Here is a 21,208-nt window from a genome sequence, read left to right as displayed (position 1 = left end):
AAGTTCAATCTAGGTCAGTCTTTTTCCACACTTCATACTCACTCTGCAAAGATGTAACGTCTTTAGCTGGAGAAGCAGTTTAACAAACTCAATTCTGAATTGTGTTGCTAAAGTAACTTATTTTAAATAGAAACCTTACAACTTTTCATTCCATTTTGTTTATGCCTACATGAACGGTCAATTTGTGTCAATAGATTTCAGATTGCTTCACACTTGCTTACATTAACTTTGGATAATGAATGGCGCAACCTTTTCTGCCTGCAATTCCTTCACTACAAAACTAATTCCCCTCTTTCTGTAGCTCAGTGCAAACGGAAAAATCAGGCAAGTAAAATTAATATCACATATTACATATAGAACATAGAAACGTAGTTATATATTTTTTTTAAAGAACTGAGAGTGGTGGCTGCTTATTACTCCCATTCAGAACCAACTGGCATGGTGCATGGTGACCTTTCAAAGCCAAGCATATAGTCAGCTTGGTGTTGTGTTGTGGACCTAATAAGATAAAATAAATAAATAAACATGTTTGTGGCCTCCAGATACACTCAAATGCTTTTATGCATTTAGTTGCTGCCACGATTGGCTGATTAAATATTTGCATTAACAAGCTGGTGTACAGGTCTACCTAATAAAGTGCTCAGTGAGTGTATGTCTCATACAGTATGCCAATAGTCAAAAGTCAACAGACAATAATTGTATGCTTTAGTTAGGATTTGAAAGGTTACATCTCTTTGTTCCGGGTGCTCTTGAGAAAAGACAATTTTGTGTGGTTGTTTTGAGAGCTCTCTCTTGTTCCAGTTTGTAGCACTGGGCCAGTGGAAGCCTGCAGGTCAGCTAAGGACTGAAACACCATACTTCAGCATCAGGGTACAGATTACTTCACAATGGGGCTTGGTGAATGAATCAGAGCTGTTTCGGGCTGAAAATAATAAACTAGAGACATGACTAAGCAGCACTCTCCCAAGTAATCAGTAGCTTTGTTTTTTGGATAAAGGAGGCCATTCAACAAAAGAAGCCATAGGTCCTTCTGTGAACACCAACCGTTCTCTTGTATGACGTTGGTTTCAGTGGTGCTTTTAATATAAAGCATCGAACTGGATCCATATCAACTGGATGACCCATTTCCTAATGCAATCATAATATTTTAAAACTGGTAATACCAGAGGGGGAAGTGGATACAAGAACCATTTAAGCTTTCAAGCCCCTCAGCTAAACTACCAGTTCTTCTATCTCAAACCCATGATAAACTACCACTTTCTCTCGCCCATTATTTTTTTCTGTAGATGGTACATTGGGGAGCAGCCAGACGCAAGCAGCCCCCGTGACCAGCTGGAGATCAAATGGAAAATAAATTTGCCTTCAGGAAGTCGAACTTTAGGCAGCGCTGTGGCAAAATGTATAATTAATCCGGATAGCACGCTCCCCTCACCAGCCGCGAAACCCATTCTCCGGTCAGAGCAGGCGTAATTGAATTCCAGGTGAAAATGTCGAGATCCGCCTTCAAGCCAAATTGACCATTTTCCAAGCACGATGCTGCAAAGTAGGCCGTCCAAAACACCCAGACGCGCCGCACATCAAGTTGGTCGAGTGTCAGTGATTATCGCGCTATTAAAGAAATGACAGACGGACCACCGGCACCGCGCTAGATTCATTTCACGCCACATCGGCACAGCTGACGAGATTCCGTGCAGAGACGGTGTTGTGCTCAGTGTGAAGGAATAGACAATAATGTACTAGAACATGCTGTATGCAAGCACAATCAAACAAGTCAACGCCAACTTTTAGGGGATCAAACATCGACTTAAGGCGGAACATTGTGGGAATTAATTCTGAGGTCTTAGAAGATGGGATTTAAAACTGAAAGCTCTTTTTCAAAACAAATTTCCATCTCCATTCTCAGGCAAAAAAAGGATGTGGTTCGCTGGTAAAACGGGTCAACGGAAACACGCTCTTGTTCAAAGACCTCTCCAACCAGTTATATCTTACACGAAACACCGGAGCAGCTTGGCATCATTCAACAGAGCACGAAGAGCCCCAAGGACCGTTTCAGCCTTGCGTTCATGACTCACGACACGCACTCGAGGCCAGTAAACCTCAGACAGAATTTACTTACCCATTGTATTATAGCAAAATGAGACATAAAGCTCCAATTGGGAGAAAATGCCTTGCATCGTTTTAGGTGTGCATGTGTGGTGAACGAGGCGGTTTTGGGGCAGGATCTGTACAACCGTTACACTGCGGGTTAAAAAAAAAGGTTTTTATTTTAGCAAGAACTGTGGAAAACCTGCCGGCAAATATATAACTGACAGTAAATATTGCATGAGGGTTTTAAAGCTACATTTCGGAGCACGGTAAGCGTGCAAGAGCAAACGCACTTAAGTCAAATGAAGCTTATGTATATTAATATAGATTAACGATTTTAAAAAACGTAGGTAGGAAGGTCTGCTGAGATCAAAGATTGACAAGTGGTTTCAGAGCCATTGTAAATTCAAAAGCAGATTCAAACATGAGTTTGACACCAAGGCCAGTTATTTTTATGAACACTACACGAGATGCGTAAAAATGAGAGCACACATTTGGTTAAGGTGGTTCTGTATTGAAAGTATGAAATTTGCTAAATAAAAATTAAAACAATCACAACCAGGGGAGCTAATGAATGGGCAGAGATCACTGCCATTTGGGCAGCTGACAACTGGAATTGGAAGTGAAGCACCAGGCTGAGTGCTAGCCTGCTAGCTAACTCACCAGCCTTTCAGGTAATGGATTGCTGCAAAAAAACACTAAATGAAATAAAAACCCAGGCTGAGATGCTGTGCGCATTTGCACATAGTAAATCATATTCTTTCTTACTGACAAAAAACATGACAAATATAAAACATGGCACTTTTAAAATAACCATAAAGTATTAAAAGTGTTTCACTCCTGCTGATGGACAGTAAAATACATGATATAGAAATATACACTTTAAGAGCTGAGAAAAATGATGGTAAAGATATATACAGTGCAGTGTGAAGTATTTGGATAGCGACACGTCTTTGTTGTTTTGGCCCTGTACTGCAGCACATTAAGATGGCTGCAGTACAGGCCTGGCAGAGCAGCACCAGGGAAGATGCCCAATGATGTCAATGAGCTGCAGACTTCAGGCACTCATCAAATGTGAAGGATTTACAATAGAGTACTAAATATGACAACCATTTCAGAGTATGTTTATTTGTCCAATTACTTTTGCAATAATTAAAATTGGGTGGGGTGGGTACTATGTATAAAGGGCTGTAATTCCTGTGCTGATACCAGAATATGGATGCAAACGCCACCTTAAAGCTGACAGGCAAGTCGATGTGCTGGAGTAGAGCCAAAACAATAAAAAATGTGTCACTGTCCCAATGCTTTTGCATTTAACTGTATAACAAAATAAATCCTGTACAAAGCTGGTAGTGGCCTTTGTGGTCATCACTTTGGCTGTCCACAGAGTGTCGTGAGGCGATTCTGTGAGAGACGGAGAGAGGGGCAAATTGAGTGTCAGACAGCTAGGTGTAGGATTTCATCTTTAAAATGAACATCCTCAATCATTACACAATCAGTGAGTATTGGTCGAATCTTTTCCTGGAATAGAAATCCAGCACCATCATTAAGAAATCTGAAAAGATATTAAGCAGTATACTATATATGCTTCACAGTCATGGCCAGCAGTGAATGGCAGCCATGCATGTGAATGAGAGTAAATGCACTAAAAATTGGCCAGTCGGGAGTCCTTGAGACACATCACAATATAACAGGTCAGAAATTCCACATTCACAATAGATAATTAAGGTATCCCTAAAGAATGTTAAGTTAATTATGGAGGAGGTTCTTTCCACTGACTACCAAAGTATAAAACCCAGTGGAAGGAGTTTTTACATACTGCTGCAGTGCAATTGAGGACGTGGCAAAGCTTAACAAGGCTTGCCAATGATTCTTAGCCTCACCTGCATGCTTTATAGTCATGGCAAATGTAAGTAAGTAAGTCCTGACCCAACAGTCCTGCTATAGCAGCTTAGCTTCCTAGCTATATTAAATTATATCATTAAAAAGTTGAATGAAACTAGATATGCAGAGCTAACGGCAGCCTAGCATTAGAGTAAAAAGTGGGAGAGGATAGGGACTCGGACATCACTAGCAGAGGTTTGACCGTTGATACCTGAAGCAGTCTGATGCTCTGCAACGTGGTATCATCCAGCTGGGTCAGATCTACAGACTCCATCTCACTGGCCAGCAGCTGGAGGCACTGAAATCACACAGACCCTGGAGTCAGCACAGGGAGAGCAGGACGTGTGGGGTCTGCACAAACGGTCATCGCCCTTTCCCCCACACTCACCTCTCCGTTCCCTGAGGGGATATTCAGGACGATGTCGTCGACGCCGCCGGCGATGGGGGAGCCGTTGACGGAGATGCTGTAGACCCTTTCTTTGTGCCGGGGCACTCGCACCGCCGGCGTTTTCGGGAGCCTGGCGGAGAGGAGCGGTTAGAGAAGGCCAGCTCACCCCAGCGGCCACCTCCCTCCCCCACAGACGAGTACAGGCCCAACACGGCCGAACCGACGGCCTCCTCTACGGTCACTCACCTGGAGTCGAAGCGTGGGGTGAACAGGGGAGTAGGGCCCATGAGGGAGGAGTCCAGGTTGCGAGCAGGAGTGATGAGGGGCTTCCGGTTGGATCTGTGTTCGGAGGAAGAAGTGGGGAGGGGGAGATAAGGAAACAGCAGAGCATCTTCACAACTATAAAGAGGAGCCGGTGTGTATTAAAATCATTTCAGCAAACTCCCGTACCAAATCTCGATATGGGGAAACTATTGGCAGCATCAGCATCAATAGTTTGGCAGCATCAGCACACAGACATTATTCAGTAACATGGCAGATCATTTGGAACAGCAGGGCCTTACTTCCGGATTGAGGCGTTCTGCTTGCTGACCGAGATAGCTTTAGCCCTTTTGGAGGTGGAGGGCACTTTCTTCGTAGTTTTACCCTATTACAAAGGGGAGAAAGAATAAAAACCTTAAAGCATCTGTCATTTGCCTTAAGTTAGTTTGCATTTCTTGTGCTGAGTGCCCCTCCCCTGGCCACTCCCTGCCTCGCTCACCTTCTTCACGGTAGCCTGGTTCTGGGAAACGTTCTCCTCATCCTCAGAGGCTGCCCCCACTCCATTGCGCTTCGGGACCACTGCAGGAGAGACACACGTGAATGTACTGGAGAGGGATCCAGAGGGAGGACATTGAGTGAAACTGCTAGCACCGCTTAAAGGCACACTATGCAAGATTGCTTTCCCTGCATCCCCCTCCTGTGCTGACACACAAAACAACTAAAACTACTGCACCCTCATTCTCAGCCCAACACCCAAAGATGATTCTGGCTAGCTGCTGGTAGCTTTGTATCACAATACCAGCAGACTACCGTGGGACAGCAATGAGCTAAGAAAACCACGGTCTAGTTGCTTTCTACACAAGCCATTTTTTAGCTAGCTATTTAACTGATGTTACTTGTGTTTGAATTTAGTTACTAGCTAGTTAGCCAAGTTACTGTAATTGCATCTCTTTCAAAAGTAGCTAATTCATACCAGTCACAGTCACTCGCAAGTACAGCTCTACCAAAACTGACAAGTCGACGGACTTTCAGATAGCAAAAACTCTTGACTTCCTGTAATATGCAGCAAAGTTATAGCGTAGCCAGCTTTAAGGGTCTGGAACAGATCTGGCTAGCTTTGTAGCATTGTACTGAAGACCGCTAGAATCATGCCTTTAAAAAAGTAATAGCTGCATTCATAGCAGTTAGACAGTCAGAAGTATGTACAACTGACATATCCATAGGTAAACCATAAACCAAAAATTTTGGGAAGCCAACTTTTGCGAAATGTTAGCGGTGAATGAACCAATGCCAGCCACTGCTAGCACACCAGTGGATTTCAGTCTGCTCTAGCCTGCCTGGAAGGAAGCATTGCACAATTCTGTAACATAAGCATGCATAATTACTCAAATACATAAATTCATTCTCCATAGAGTTTATTTTCATCAGACATCTCAAGTCTTCTAAAAGTCAGGGAGTCTTTTGGATTTAGGCATGAGCTCCCTGCCCAGGAGGAAAAACACTGGTAGAATGTTCCGAAGATAAGCAGCAGTACTGTGCAGGGAGAGCCAGCTATCATGGCCAGCCAATTTAATTTGGTGGGATAATAACGGCTGCTACCTAATGTTGCTGAATACTGGCCAGACACTTGCTTATGAGTTAGCCACCAAGGCTATCTCTCGCAAACCCAGCTCACTACTATACTATAGGTCAATCTATTTGTCTCCTCTTGCCCTCCTCCTCCTCCTATTATTGGACCATAGAGCTTTTGAGTTCAGTGAATTGGACACATGCTTTTCAGATACAGCACAGAAAGCAAAAAGGGCCAAGCACAGAAACATTTTTAGAATAAATACAAGGAGACAAGCAAGGTATTGGGCAGAAGTGAACACAGACACAGGCTGCCAGTGTATCATGGTTATAACTGAGCATTTTAGTTTTATAATATTTAATAATAATCCTGCATAGTATGCCTTCCAACAACTTGCATTTCTTGGCAGACTTGGGTGGAATGGCGTGAACCTCTGCCATGACACTTTCCACCTGAGCCGCCACCTCTTCTTTCTGCAAAACGTCACAATGCACAAATCAGTGTTAAGGCAGAAAACCAGCCGAGAGCACAAATCCAATGTTGTATTCCTCAGTCACCCTAATTATATTTAGAGCCCTGTCAAATATCAGGAAGTCAGGGGTAAGGGCCAACAGCTATATAGCTGGACGTGATGGAGCAATTGTGTTAGAAATACATTTTAATTGTTTTTATAAATCTATTGGGACCATAAAATAGAAACATGAAAAACATAAAGCTGCAATGTAGGGAAATGGGAAACAAGCACCTTTGCATCTTCTTCTGGTGTCTTCTCTTTTTCCTTCTCAGACTCTAGGGAATGAAAGGAGAGTCAGCCTTTTCTCATGGACACTGAAGTTCTCTCTCCTCATTTTAAGAAAAGGGAGACCTTTCTGTCCACCAAACATCATTAAATGCAGGTAATATATAACATAGACGCCAACTTCCATGTGTTGACTGAATACACTGGCACCTACCGCACAACTCAATCCAGTTCATCTGCCGCACTGCCTTGGACAGCTTTATCAGCGCCATGTTGTAGAAATTGTCTGCATCCTTAAGAATGCAGTTTGTGCTCTCCTTCATTCTCTCCACATTTGTTTTTACTAGGAAATGAGCGCAAGAACTGCCGTCAGGAGAATAATTGCAATTGAAAACCTTTTCAGCTCACCCAGTAAGCAACCACAACGATTAATCAAAAGCTAATACACATTTTCTCATGAAGTTTAGGATTCCCCAATTCCGTCTGCAAGAGAAAATGAAAGCTCCTATTCATGTAGTTATTTTAATAAACCTTCGCATGCACTAGTAGGGGTACATTTGACGCAACACTGACGTAAAATATGAAAACACAAAACTTGGTATAGTCACGGAGCTTTTGTTCTTTTGGGGGGGGGGGGGGCTAGTAGAGACATGTTACGCAAAGAAACCCTGGGTATGGCTTCCTTCGTAGTAAGTTAAACCCCTGGACAGTTCGAACTGAAAGAAGGTTAGCTGAATTTTTTTCATATCAAAGTTAGCTAACGTTAGTTAGCCAACATAGCTAGGCAGCTCGAAGTGTTCTTGGAATCTGGCTAATGCACTTTTCACCGAGCAATTTTAAAATAACATTGACCTCTGGGAAACATCTGAAGGGTTGAATGTTCATCCATTATTTGATTAGCAGGTATTTCATATTAGCTAACGTTAGCTTCCAGAAGAAGTCTAAACAGAAAGGATCTGCGTTTCCCAAGAATTTCAGAACAGCAAATTCGTCATTCTTGCATTTTGGGAAATTATTATTGGTGCAACTTAACGTTAGCATCTTAAACGCGTACTTACCCTCACTGTCAAAGTCGTCGAGAAAAGCCTCCAGTTTGGCCATCTTAGGGCCATTTTTACGACTTTTGTTCGTGGTTCTTTTCCTCGGCGCCATGGTGATCTAGTGAGGGGAGAACGAACTGTAATCAGTCGGATGTTAAAACATGCAAGCACGTCGGTTTATAATTTTACTTAACTTAGCCGCTCCCATAAGAAAATCACAAATGTAACAGAATATTTGGAAGTTGGTGACAGCTAGCTAACCTTGTGCTATTTTTTCAGTGGTATCACAGATTTGCTAGAGTAACGTTAGCCCACTGCCTAGCTAGCTACCTGGAAACTTGACTTTAACGTTAGCCCCGACTAGCTAGCCCTGTTAACAGAGATCAAGTCACCGCCAGCAAAACATAATCGGTACTAGGGTTACAAATGCAGCTCAATAAAACACTTACATTTTATGAAATATTGGAATGATGGACTAAAATTCACGAAATGGCTTCCACGATTTGCAGCACCAAAGCAATCCAAAACGGTTAGCGCCTTGCTGGCGACTATTTTTTAAAATTAACCGCTGTTGTCCAGTCCAGCCAATCAAAACGCCAACATTGGTGGCGTCATCATCTATACACGAAATTACGTCATGCTCTTTGCGCCCAATCACATCAGAGGCGACAAAGTTAGTATATAATTTCTTACCAATAAAAAGGACGTTCAAGACGTATAGACCAATAGCCTTTAAAACACTTTCATCCTGACCAATCGTATGCAGGAAATGTTACAATACCACCGGAAACACTTCTGGAACGTAAACACGCTGTACAACGTGTTTCGTTGTAAACTCATATTTTGGAGGTTGTTTGTAAGAATAACATTAAAGATTCCAGATAGTGATTTTTGGTAGAATTGTCAGTGAATTGTCCGCGTCCAGACCTCATTGTTTAATGCGCTAAGCACGCCAAGAAACCGGTGAATATGTTGTACTAATAGCTGCTAGCTTCGTATTTTGCTAGCCAGCGTGGTAGCATCTCACAATTTAAGAATTGTATTCTTATTGAAGTTAACAAGCTAGCGACTGGTTTAAGATTGCTGCATATTTGCTGGCTGTAGGTATGTCCGATGTAAAATGTCGAAGCCTGCATTATTGTCGCTTCATCAAGCACTGAAAAGGAGCTTTCATTCATTGGAGCAAAATCAGAAAGTGTGGAATTCCGTGCTGGAAGAATGTGGACCTTTAATGGGCTCCCTGTGTAACCTCGCCGAGCAGCTACTTGCCCTCAACAACGTGCAGATTTCAAGCACGCCATTGGCTCGGTTCCCTAACCTGCAAGATCGCCTCCGTTTCAAACTTCTGGTGGCTGTGGACACAGTCCTGGAGAAAATGGCTGAGAAAATGTGAGCATGAGACCTTGGTGACCCACTTGTGATGTTAATTTGCTGTACGCAAATGTTCCTTGGGGTATAGGTATTATATCACATGATTAATAGTGGACAGCATCTGTAGATTCAATTCAATGAACATACTTTATGCACTTTGCTGTGCGTCGCTCTGGATAAGAGCATCTCCTAAATGCCTCTAATGTAATGTAATGTAATACTATTGCATCCACTGGATGATAATCCATAGAGATAACGATATGGACAGTCGTAATATGTAATATTTTTGCGCTGACATAAGGTAGCCCTGCTGAAGAAAGCAGCTCAAGGTAGGTTTTGAAACAGCTGGTTGATCAGCTCAGATCAGCTCCATACTCAACATGGTTTGACCAGCTCAAGATATGTTTTAAAACAGCTGGTAGCTGGTAATTTCAATATGGTCATAGCTGGATTTTACACCAGAAAATAGATGTTGTGCGTCTCAGCCTCTGAACTTTCTCCAGCGTTCATAGGTTCCCCTCAGACAGTGTTGTGACTGTAAACATTTCTGGAATTGAACATTATCTGAGAGCACCAGTAGGGACAGTGCTTGAGGAGGGACACATCCTGACTTTACTGACGCCGTGATGCTGTGATGTTCTATGGAATAGGCCACAGCTTCTGCCCTGTCCCTAAATACAGCCACGTGACTGAATGTTTTTCCTTTTGTAGGTGTTCCTTGCAGATGGTCAGGGATGCAGTGGGGAACAAGGTAACTGCTGCGTTCCAAGTGTACGAGCAGCACGCAGACACTCTGGACCTGTCCGCCTGTCTGCAGAGGTCAGCCGCTGCCCCCTCCGTGGCAGACATGCTGGAGTGGCTGCAGGATGCAGATCGCTACTACCGGCAGCAGTATCCTTTCTGTGTTGTTCACACTGTAGCCACTCGCTCTGTAACACTATCCACCAGCAACAGTATCCTTTCAGTGGCGTTAACATAGCCACTAAAACTGTAATGCTATCGCCAGTTGCAGTATCATTACTGTATCTCGAACACTATCATCAACACAACCAGCATTGGCGGTATTTTCTCAGTTACCAACACGTTAACAGGACCATCATCTACAGTATTTTTCCGTGTCAATGTCAAACTTTGTAATACTAACACCAGCAGCAGTATCCTTTTTGCCACCTTCTGGGATATGTGAACTATGCTTGGTTTTCAGTAATCCTCACCTGTGTGTGTGTGTGTGTGTGAGAGTAAGTGAGTGAGTGAGTGAGAGAAAAAGAGATGGAGAGAAGTAGACATTTTGCCACTGTGCATTGCTTCACTCCTTAGCTGTGTGCAGGTACCTGAAGAGAAAGGCACTATTGCAGGCACTGAAGTCCAATGACCACTCTGATCTGCAGAGTGCACCCAAGAGGTGGGAGGCTCTGGCCATGCCAGAAGAAGAGGACAGTGTCTCAGGTGAGCCCTGACAGGTGCCCTGCACTGGACCTGCTTCCGGTATCAGAGCCAAAACCACTTTCCTACCTCCACCTCTTGCACTGTCACGCAAGCTCTCAGCAGCCAAAATGTTTCAGACTCGTGACCTTGTGTTTCCCTTTTCAGACGCGCTGGCCAGTGTGTCTTTTTTCATGGACTCTCCGTGAAAGTGTCACAGCTGCCACTGGAAGCAGCCGGCCTGCCACAAGCACAGAGCCTTACAGCCGGTCCTCACAGCCCCTGCCGAGAGGAGTGCTGCTCTAAGACACGGACTGGAGGACAGTGGGAGGGAAGGAAGATATCTGTTGGAGAAGAAGGGGGTGGAATATGCCTGGAGTCAGGAGTGTCCTTAGCATGTGGCAGAAACTAAAGTTGGGGGCAGAAAATTGCGGAAACAATACATCAGAGACCAAGAGAGCCCACAAAGATCCAAAGTAACCATAACCAAATGTCTGTTATTTCTCTCCTAAATGTCTCAGAATAATGTGTGGTTGCTTAATCTCCTTTACTCATGAAAATAAATGGCAATTCATTTTATGAGCATCTTGCACTTGTAAATCGCTTTGGATTAAAAGCGTCTGCCAAATGACTAAAATGTAAATGTAAAATGTGTCTTATTTGTCTTTCCAATGTAAAGCAAAGGTCAGTACTATCCTGTTGTGGGAGATGGTAATGCTAATTTGACAGAATAGAGTTAATTACAGCATCATGTCTTTTATTTTCCATTAGTATTAGAGTTATTTTGACTAACACTACCTCTCCATGAATATACAGTGATGCCACACTAACTGGTTTCAGATCTCAAGACAAAGGGCCAGATTATGAGAAAAACACCTTGATAATGAGAGACATCAGAGAAGAAGGGCGAGTCTGGTCAAAACCGACAGGAAGGTGACAGTAACACAAATAACCACACATTACAACAGTGGCCTGAACACGCAATGCATCGAACACCATACATGTCATGATGGAGATGCACCAGTGTTGTCCTTGCTAAATAGAATTGTCAGACACAAAATATAATGACATTCACAAATGATTATTCAAACTTTTTTATTTGTTCACAACACTGTGCATTACAAACAAAGCCAAATGGGAGAAACCACGGCACACGTCATTCTGAACACAAACGATGCACAGTACAGTAACCCCTGGCTTAGACATGTTCCACTGATCACGTGTGTCAGCAACTGGAGGTCTGCTACCCTGTAGGTCCTGATGTCAACTGAAGAGAAAATGTATGTCTTCTACATCACTTTCTGCTTTGAGAGGCTGTGCTTCCTCTAGTCTTAAACAGGTAGAAACACATCAACATTCCTGGAATAATATAGTTTCAATCTGATTAAATACATAAATAAATTACTATAAATTAAATTCATGACTTAAACACAGAGAAAAAAGTTCAGATACAGCATTCAGATACAATATTGGTCAGTCAAGCTCTCAAGCTGAAAAATAAAGAGGTAGACACAGACCACTGTCTGTAAATGGATCAATCAACATCAACTGCCTAGTAACAACTAATAGCCAATGATCTATACCTTTACAGAACATGTCCCAGTTGATCCATTACACCTACCCTTGTTTGCCACCATCTCTCTCTGCGCACCCTGCCCATGGTGTCAGACGTACTCCTTCAGGGGCAGGCTGCTGGTGGAGATGGGTTTCGGGGGGTCGGGGGCGGAGGCGCGGGTGTTGACGAAGCTGCGGCCCAAATAGCCCCGGCGGTAGACCCTCCTGTCGCCCTGGGGGCAGGTGCAGCTCAGCACCGCCCCGCTCAGCATGAGGATGACGGCGGCGGCCCAGCCCAGGTAGATGGCCTGGCCCAGCTCGCGCTTGCGCACCATGGGCACGGCCGGGTTGTAGAAGTCCCGGATGACGGTGTTGGCGGTCCAGGACACGGGCACCAGCACGCACAGGCCCGTCAGGATGAAGAGCACGCCGCCGCAGAGCGCGATGGCCGCCTTGGCCTGCCGGTCGTCGCCGGCGCAGGTGGTGCACTTCATCCCGCAGCAGGTGACGGTGCAGGAGAGCCAGCCCAGGAAGATGGCCAGGCACATGAGGGCGCGGGCCGCCTGGATGTCGGGCGGCAGGGCCAGCATGGACTCGTACGTCTTGCACTGCATCTGGCCCGTGGTCTGGTAGATGCAGTTCATCCAGATGCCCTCCCACACGATCTCGGACGTGAGGATGTTGCTGCCGATGAAGGCCGTGACCTTCCACTGGGGCAGCGCCGTCACGGCGATAGCCATCACCCAGCCCGTCACCGCGCAGATGAAGCTGATCAGCTGCAGGCTCGTGTTCACCATGGCGACGGCCTCACTGGGCCACTCCCGCTCTTACCGGCCTGCGCTGCTGCTCTCTGCGACCTGTCCTGGTGCTGTTCTGACCTCCCTCACCACCTGCGACTCTTCCTCTCCCTCTCACTCACTCCTACTGGGTTTCTATCTCACTTCTTCTCCCTCTCTCTCACTCTCTCTCTCTTTTTCTCTCAGCGTCTTTCCTTCTTCTGAAACCTGTATTTACTTTCTTCTTTACTGGAGTTTAAAAGCTCTCATTTTCTGTATTCCTTCCCAGGATCCTCCACTCGTTCACCATCTGCCTTCTACTTTCCCTCTCTTTGTGCCTTTCAGACTGATGAATTATTGAAGAAGCAGGAGCAGCATCGGCATCTCTGGCAGCTCATCAGAGCATGACTGGCAGAGCTTCAGAAAAGCCTGGCTCTGGCCTGGTGCATTGTGGGTACAGTGACCCTTTGGCGACAGTGGCTCCCAGCTTGACCTACAACCCCCAGGCACGCAGCACTCTCACCCAAAACCGCCCAACAGTCTGTACCCACCAGATCTGGTGTAGACTTACTCTGATGGGTTGAGCCGGGAAAAACCTGACACCTTGACCCAACGCTCGTGCCCAGGATGGATCACGTATCGCGCTGGTGGAAGGCGAAGGAACAGGTGCCTATAGTCCACAGAGAGAAAGAAGATATGAGTACATTTTTAATTTCATTTTAAATGCAACCAAACACAAATGACATTAAACAAGTCCCAGAGAAATGTACCGTTCTTTTTTATGGGGTCCAATCCGACGTCCTGGCTTGGTTTTCGGTTGGGTGCTGGTGTCTCGGTACGGGCGCTGCTGCAGTGCTGGTGAGGACTGGGGTAGAGAGAAAATGGCTGGTGTGCGCTGAGAGGGTGGGCCTCCAGCCTCATCCCACTGGAACCGAATGATGAGGTCACATCACAATGGGCCAGCTCAGGGCTTGGGGGCGCAGGGGAATGGGGGTTCGAGTCCCAGGCCTGTCCAGCTTCTGTGGAGATCCTGTGTTCTCTCAAACGTCGTACTAGCCCGGCTGCGCCCCCTCCTGTGTTCTCAGACCCTTGGTTCTGGGAGGAGCTTTGTTAAACTGCAAGCAGGAGGAACTGGTCGACAGTAGTCTGCTTCTAGCCTACACTTACATACAGCCTGAGAGGACTATATCGATACCAGACAGACAGGGGGAGGGAGGGCGGGTAAGAGCGAGAGGGAGAGAGAGAGAGAACGAGAGAGAGAGACAGGCAGAGAGAGAGTGGTGTCAGTATGAGGATCAATTAACACAAAGACAATCCACGGGGCCCCAACAATAAGGCTTAAATGCTCTGTCTCCCACTACAAAGCTTTAAATGAGCTTTTACAAAAACTGCTTTCACTCTCCTGTCGTCTGCCGTGGTTGTGAAAGAGGAAAAGCTCCACCACAGGGGCTCTCTGGAATAACTAGGGCTGCCAACCGAAAGCTGCGTGAAATACACTTCATAACTACCCTCACAAGAACTCCACCTCTCCCCATTCGCATGAGGGGGAAATAATATTGTAATTATTTATGGTTATGGTCCCCAAAAGATTCAATATTCCACAACAGTCATAAGACATCTTTACGTCGAGGAAAGACTTCTGGACAGGAGAAATTTCCCAAAAATACAGATAAACGGTTGTCGCTTTCTTGTTTTTTCGTTTTCATTTCAAAATGTTGTCAAAGTTCAGTGTAAATCCCTGCTGAGGGTGTCCGAACCGGGCCGAAGAATTCTGACCGGAATTCTGATAACTGGACCCATACGCACTGGGAGCACAAGTAGAATTAACTGGAGCTGCCACTCAAAGATGAACATGCATATGTCAGGGGATCTTGCTGATAAGCCTTTCAGAGGCTTTTAGATGGTATGGATCAGAAACGTAGTCCACACATTGTTGTTGTTCTTCTGCTCCTCCTCCTCCTCCTCTCTCTCTCTCTCTCTCATGCTGCTCTGTTGATGAATTAAATATAATGGGTATTGAACCCATGGTTCAAGTTTCTTTTCTTGAATGGCCTCTTTTCCTTAGCAACAGTGGCCATGACAACGGGATAGCACACAGGAAATGGTGAGAGGCCAATAATGACATGGAGTGAGAGAGAGAAAGAAAGAGAGAGGTAAAAACAGATGACTGGGTACCAATGGAGTTTTTAAATTTTTTCTGGAATAGAAATATGAATGCAAAATTGTGTAGGTGATTAAAGTTATCCATGAGCATGTGCAACAGAGAGAGTATAGTAGTAGTAGTAGTAGTAGTCTACACTCAGTGAGCACTTTATTAGGTATTTATTATACTTTTATTTAGACTTATTAAATCTTCTGGTGCTGTAGCATATCCACTTAGAGGTTTGATACGTTGTGTGTTCAGAGATGTTCTTCTGCATACCACTGTTGTAATGTGTGGTTATTTGCATTACTGTCATCTTCCTGTCAGCTTCGACCAGTCTCTCCTCCTCTGATCTCTCTTATTAACAACGCGTTTCTGCCTGCAAAAATGCTGCTCACTGGATGTCTTTTGCACCATTCTCTGCAAACTGTAGACTGTAGTTATGCGTGAAATTCCCAGGAGATCAGCAGTTACAGAAATATTTCATCCAGACCGTCTGGCACCAACAATCATGCCATGGTCGAAATCACTGAGATCACATTTTTCGCCATTCTGATGGTTGATGCGAACATTGACTGAAACTCCTGACCCATCCATATCTGCATGATTTTATGCATTGTACTGCTGCCACATGATTGGTTGTTTCGATAATCGCATAAATAAGTATGTGTTCCTAATAAAGTGCTCCGTGAGTGTATATGCCAACCAACACAATGCTTTTTACAGATATCAAACTTATATAGCGCCATCAACTGAAATCTGGATACACGTGATTGTCTGCGTGGGTTCTGAGACCAGTGTGTCACCTGAATACATTACCCCTCTTTTTTTTTCTTTTGAGGAAAAAACCAAGGGGGAGGATTGAATTTAGGATTCCATGACGCAGAATTAAAATACTACACATTTCACATAACAACTGCAGTCATTGCCATGTGCAATTTATGAACATGTCATTTGCATTGTCTTCTTTCAAATAATTAATTTCTCTACAGAATGTCAAGACTCAATACACTTCAACTACTTCCTCAATATTTGTTTTGGGTTTCAAACAGCCCCTGGTCATAAAACCACGAATCGAAAATGAAAGTAAATGTTATCGTGTCGCTCGGTACGAAAATGCAATAATGTTTGTTATCCGTTCTTACACGTCTTGCACATTCATGTTTCTTACTTTAATAAAACCCGCTTATACAGGTAAGGTATTGTTGCATAAAATATGAATTGTCATTTATCTAATCAAATGTGTAGAACCACTTTGTGCAAAGTCGACTGCTTCATTGAAGAAAAAAAAAAACGTTCATGTGATGTTACGATGAACAAATTGTCTGGGATTGGATTAAAACAATTACATTTATTGACTTGATACTTTAATAAAAATGTGATGTCATGTTACACTCTTAACCAGTGGACAAATACATTGAATGTCCAACCGATTGTTTTACCCATGACGTATTAAGCTATTGAAATACTTCTGTATTGTTCTCCAATTTAGGTTCTCACTCGTTGTGGGTGTTGGCTACATTCATAGAAGGAAAAACACCGTTCCCAAAGTTTAGTGCTGTGTTGATGGTGGATGATGTACAAGTGGAATACTTTGACAGCAACGAGAGTAAAGTCATCTCGCGGAGACACTGGAAAGTGAGGGACGTTGTTGAAGAGGCAGACTTGAAAAACACTGTTATATCTATGATTCGCGACCACCTAAATGTGTATTTTAAACAGCTACAGCCACGGTTCAACCACACTGGTGGTGAGTAAAATGTAGGGCAGCGTTTCTTCAATAACTGTAAATATGAAATATTGGTTATTGTGTATTGTTATAATAATAATAATAATAATAATAATAATAATAATAATAATAATAGTATTATTATTAATATTATTATTATTATTATAGTGTTGTTGTTGGTGTGTTATTATTGTTATCACAATAGTGCCCTCTGTATCATGTCGATTCAAAGATACCACACAACATGCAAGCCATCAATCCATGCTCAGTCCACATGCACCACTGACCATGACACTGTTGTATTTCTTTACTTAGGATACCAGACAATAATGACAACAAGGGGCAATTCATTTCCATGTTTCATTTCGTGCATCTTTTGTGCAATAATGGAAATCATAGAAGAAAGTATTCCTTTGCTTGTCGTGTCACTGTTCTTTGTGTGTGTCTTTGTAGGGGTTCATACATATCAGCGAATAACTGGCTGTGAGATGAACGATGAAGCTGAAAGCCCACTGATGTTGTGGGATGCTTATGATGGCATTCACACAAGGAGTTATAACAAGGCCTCCTACACAAGCAATGCTCTTTTCCCAGAGTTAATGTGGAGCAAGTTCAAGGTTGAGGCCTCGAAACTTGTGAATACCAACTTTTACCAGCCTCTGTGCATCAAGATACTGAAGAGCTACCTGAAGCAAGAGAAAAACACAGTCCAGAGAATAGGTGAAGATAATATTGTTACTGTATGTTCGACTTGCAGAGAGCTAAACTGCTAAACTGAACATAACCACATGTGCCCTCTCCAGTGCGTCCCAGAGTGAGGGTGATGCAGATGACGCACTCAGAGTCCGGGGCGCTGCAGGTGAGCTGTTTGGCCACAGGCTTCTACCCCCGTCACATCAACATGACCCTGCGGAGAGATGGCCAGACCATTCCAGAGGAGAACCTACTCACTGGAGAGCTCCTCCCGAACGGAGACGGGACTTATCAGCAGAGGAGGACCCTGGATATCAGTGCCAAGGAGAGGATGGAGAGACACAATTATACCTGTACGGTCACACACACGAGCCTGAGCAACGCGCTGGACATTACCTGGGGTAAGAGATAAACGAGTAGGATTCAGCTGCCACTGTGCCCAAAGGTAGTCAGTAACCTACTTTAAATAGTTCAATAAAAGCTTCACGGATGAATTGTACAAATCAATTGGGCCTTCTATGTCAAACTATTTAAATGCATTCTTTGTAAATTACTGATAAGATTACTGATTTTCCATCCAAGGTGGATATCTTAGGAACTTAAAGAGATTTCTCTCTAAAAAAACACAAGCCAATTAGGTTAACCCCATCCATTAATTGGACTCTTAACAGGAGAGTTAAGACAAAAATTGTTTGACTATGTACTTGAAAACTGGATGATTCACAGTATTAAATACAATAAATCAAACATTTTTTTGTAATTCAGTGAAATTGAAAAGCCAATTGTAATGGGTTTTTCATTCTCTCTTTTGTCTCTCAACAAAGTCACTGCAAATACAAATTAGCCTGCCAGGTTATATATATTTTTCTGAACCTATACTAATATGCAGTAAATTGTTTTCCTGTCACTTTCAACCATGTCCACAATCTCAGATTAATCTACAGCTGGCTATCTTGACACTGGTCGCATACTAGCACATTAGCCAGCAAACTAGCTTGGATATTATATTATGACAATCAAACACCCACTAGTGCACCTTCTGTAAACAGGCTGGATTAAAACACAAGCCCATGTCATGCCATAGGAAGGAACATTTGTAACCCATCTTCACCTAATCTTAAACTATTAAAATGTTTTCCCATAGCTCTCGCAAAGAGCTTTATCTCTTGTATTTCAGTCAGTTTAACCTGGGAGAAGGGGGGCTGTAATATCATACGTAATAAAAATGTCTCATAGGGTGTGGTGTTCTTTTGTAAAACAGTTACCGTGGGTAGCTCCGTAAGAAATCATTCATTGGATGGTCAGGAATCACAGTATGTGACAGGGCTCATTGTGTATTCTCTACAGAACCGGGACCTGATGCAGACATCACATTCATTGTTGCTGTTGTGTCCGTGGCTCTGTCCGTGATTGTGCTTCTGCTCTTAGCCATGGCGGCATTCTTAAAATGGAAGAGGAGATCGGCAGGTAAGGGAGAGTGGGAGCCAACGATAACTAGCACAGACTTCATACAGTAGAAAAAATATGGAGCAAGTGTCTGTGAGCTCAACTACTGACTTTTCCCGGGCTTGTGAAAAGCCTTTTGACACAGCGGAAGTGAGGTTTTTGGGTGTTGTCATGTTGTGCACATGAAGCCGAGCTGCACTCGGCATGTTTCTTTTTTTCCCGCCCACACGGGGCTGTGCAGTGTGGCTCATCCACAAAGTGCGCGCGGTAGCTACAGTGACGCGACTGCCGATTCCTGATTGCTAATAAAAAGTATTAGGCATTGCCCCAATAACACAATAATTTAACAAATCGGGAGAGACATTAGATGAAGAAAATACACAGATTGCAACTAGATTTTCTTGTGGGGAAATATGATTGACTTTGTATTTTTATTGTATTGTATTGTATTGTACCATTAGCTTACATTGAAAGGGGCCACTTTGCAGTTGGATCCAGCCATGTTTCAGCCACCAGTTTCAGTGCAAATCAATGGTAGCAATACAGTAATAATATGGAGTCAATATTCTTTCCTCCCACAAGGGAATATAGACACAATAGGGTTTTAAAAAACATTTGATTGTGGAATGCCTGCCCATGTGCCAATTTGCGAAGTTATTGTGTTAGTTGGATAATACATAAATACTTTGAGGATGAATCAGGAACCATTTTCCTCAATGTATGTCACACGCTAAGTCGACACCTCTGACTTCTTGCCCATATAGGGGTCACCCTTCTCCTTACTGCACGGTATCTGGCTTTAATTTGTTATTTGCACATGGCGGTGCCTGTAAACTCCACTTCTACTGGGTTTCACAAGCCTACCATGAGATGACACGCATATTCTTTCCTACAGTCTATTGTGTAGGCAGAGAGACAGGGGAGTCAGTCACCCCTATATTACAGTGCCCCCTGCTGTCGCTAATGTGTAACTGCATTCTAGGTCTATAGGGATGCCTTCAACCAGTCTATAATGCGTCTCTGGGTAAGTCGCTCCTAGTAACACTATATAATAAAAAATTTAAATATTTGCCTTTTTTCCCCCCCATGAAAACTCACTTTTTTCTCATTTCAGGCAAAGAACAAAATGACAGCTTCATGCTCTTCCACCTTCTAAGGGCCTCATGTTGTGTACATTATTTCTGAGAGATTTATACGCTGTAAATTCATAACATGAATTTTATTTAAAAACCTGTACATTTCAGATTAAAAGTTCCTGCAAACCTTGAATGAATTTTCATTGAGCTGTCTTTTTATAATTGGCCCTATCCACAATAAATATCAAGGAGAAATACTCAACATTTTTATTTCACCACAGAAATTAAGCAAATTATTGTAGCAAATAAATTTGAGATCTCATGTGTAATTGTTTGGTTATCTATACTGTACACACAAAAATGTTATCTTGATTAGATTTTTGTTACATTTCTGGATTACCGTATAAGGGTGTTTAAATGAATACACAATATTTCAGCTGTATTATGAACTTCACACAATGTAGGAGTGTGTGCTGTGCATGCTCAGGGGAGTTTTGGGCAGTTAGAAAAAACAAACTCCAGATTAGGCGTAAAATACCAATTTATTACTTTGCACAATAACACAATAATCCCTGCAGCCTAAAAAAAAATATTTAAAAATGTCACAAAGCGATGCAGCAACTGATTGGGTGCCCTCGTAGGAGGGGCCGGAGACGGGCCCCGCCCCTCCACAGCAGGTCAGAAAGGGTACCTCGTATTGCTATTGGACAGTCACATAGCTGAGAACACTAGAAAAAACATTACAGAGTTAAACACCAGTATAGGGACAAATAAAATTACAATAAACATTGTCAAATGTATAGCAAACAAATCATTATATATATATCAAACAGGGATTGTTAAAAAAACATGCTCTCTTGAAACTGGGGCACAGAAGGACTGGATAAAAAGTTTAAAAGAGGTAATCCCATTGCTGTGGGCCCCCAGGCCGGGCCCAGCAGAGAGGAAGTGCGGGTGTGCGGGGCCAGCAGGGCGGCGACATAGCACAGGAGAGCCCGGGGGAGCGGGGGCCACGAGCCCCCCTCCCCCAG

At 43.5% G+C, this 21,208-nt stretch overlaps 4 protein-coding genes across 5 annotated transcripts; 2 read left to right on the top strand and 2 right to left on the bottom strand.

The window, feature by feature from the left end:
* Window positions 1-2,578: 2,578 nt before the first annotated feature.
* On the bottom strand, window positions 2,579-8,551 carry cdca8 (cell division cycle associated 8). 2 transcript variants are annotated; one of them, XM_061253980.1, is made up of 11 exons: window positions 8,417-8,551; window positions 7,986-8,085; window positions 7,142-7,270; window positions 6,934-6,977; window positions 6,586-6,661; window positions 5,118-5,197; window positions 4,921-5,003; window positions 4,604-4,696; window positions 4,358-4,487; window positions 4,181-4,267; window positions 2,579-3,489 (listed from the first exon to the last, which is right to left on the bottom strand). In XM_061253980.1, exons 2-11 carry the CDS (start codon window positions 8,077-8,079, stop codon window positions 3,454-3,456), a joined length of 852 nt encoding a protein of 283 aa, XP_061109964.1. In that variant the 5' UTR covers window positions 8,080-8,085; window positions 8,417-8,551; the 3' UTR covers window positions 2,579-3,453. The 2 variants fall into 2 exon arrangements, with proteins under 2 accessions (XP_061109964.1, XP_061109965.1); XM_061253981.1 differs by having other exon boundaries at window positions 7,986-8,104; window positions 8,417-8,544.
* A 185-nt stretch (window positions 8,552-8,736) lies between these two features.
* On the top strand, window positions 8,737-11,397 carry airim (AFG2 interacting ribosome maturation factor). Its single transcript, XM_061253983.1, has 4 exons — window positions 8,737-9,356; window positions 10,050-10,229; window positions 10,666-10,784; window positions 10,929-11,397. The coding sequence occupies exons 1-4, from the start codon at window positions 9,088-9,090 to the stop codon at window positions 10,967-10,969; spliced, it is 609 nt and encodes a 202-aa protein (XP_061109967.1). The 5' UTR covers window positions 8,737-9,087; the 3' UTR covers window positions 10,970-11,397.
* Window positions 11,398-11,840: 443 nt separating this feature from the next.
* On the bottom strand, window positions 11,841-13,111 carry cldn35 (claudin 35). Its single transcript, XM_061253982.1, has one exon. The coding sequence runs from the start codon at window positions 13,109-13,111 to the stop codon at window positions 12,425-12,427; it is 687 nt and encodes a 228-aa protein (XP_061109966.1). The 3' UTR covers window positions 11,841-12,424.
* Window positions 13,112-16,094: 2,983 nt separating this feature from the next.
* On the top strand, window positions 16,095-20,370 carry LOC133136470 (major histocompatibility complex class I-related gene protein-like). Its single transcript, XM_061253978.1, has 7 exons — window positions 16,095-16,427; window positions 16,726-16,983; window positions 17,416-17,682; window positions 17,766-18,056; window positions 19,003-19,122; window positions 20,084-20,125; window positions 20,216-20,370. Exons 1-6 carry the CDS (start codon window positions 16,358-16,360, stop codon window positions 20,089-20,091), a joined length of 1,014 nt encoding a protein of 337 aa, XP_061109962.1. The 5' UTR covers window positions 16,095-16,357; the 3' UTR covers window positions 20,092-20,125; window positions 20,216-20,370.
* Window positions 20,371-21,208: the final 838 nt, after the last annotated feature.

Source organism: Conger conger, chromosome 9 (assembly GCF_963514075.1).
Source record: "Conger conger chromosome 9, fConCon1.1, whole genome shotgun sequence".
Lineage (NCBI taxonomy): Eukaryota > Metazoa > Chordata > Actinopteri > Anguilliformes > Congridae > Conger > Conger conger.
The sequence above is the reverse complement of the archived record's forward strand: the minus strand, read 5'-3'. Positions and strand labels throughout refer to the sequence as shown.

Excerpts from the sequence above, each read along its gene's own strand:
- cdca8 (XM_061253980.1), bottom strand. The coding sequence starts at position 8,079 with ATGGCGCCGAGGAAAAGAACCACGAACAAAAGTCGTAAAAATGGCCCT. Across the intron at positions 6,978-7,141 it reads GAACTGGATTGAGTTGTGCG|AGTCTGAGAAGGAAAAAGAG; the intron begins GTAGGTGCCAGT and ends TTCATTCCCTAG. Across the intron at positions 4,268-4,357 it reads TCCCCTCAGGGAACGGAGAG|TGCCTCCAGCTGCTGGCCAG; the intron begins GTGAGTGTGGGG and ends GTGTGATTTCAG.
- airim (XM_061253983.1), top strand. The coding sequence starts at position 9,088 with ATGTCGAAGCCTGCATTATTGTCGCTTCATCAAGCACTGAAAAGGAGC. Across the intron at positions 9,357-10,049 it reads GAGAAAATGGCTGAGAAAAT|GTGTTCCTTGCAGATGGTCA; the intron begins GTGAGCATGAGA and ends TTCCTTTTGTAG. Across the intron at positions 10,230-10,665 it reads GATCGCTACTACCGGCAGCA|GTACCTGAAGAGAAAGGCAC; the intron begins GTATCCTTTCTG and ends AGCTGTGTGCAG.
- cldn35 (XM_061253982.1), bottom strand. The coding sequence starts at position 13,111 with ATGGTGAACACGAGCCTGCAGCTGATCAGCTTCATCTGCGCGGTGACG.
- LOC133136470 (XM_061253978.1), top strand. The coding sequence starts at position 16,358 with ATGTTTGTTATCCGTTCTTACACGTCTTGCACATTCATGTTTCTTACT. Across the intron at positions 16,428-16,725 it reads AATAAAACCCGCTTATACAG|GTTCTCACTCGTTGTGGGTG; the intron begins GTAAGGTATTGT and ends TCTCCAATTTAG. Across the intron at positions 18,057-19,002 it reads CGCGCTGGACATTACCTGGG|AACCGGGACCTGATGCAGAC; the intron begins GTAAGAGATAAA and ends TATTCTCTACAG.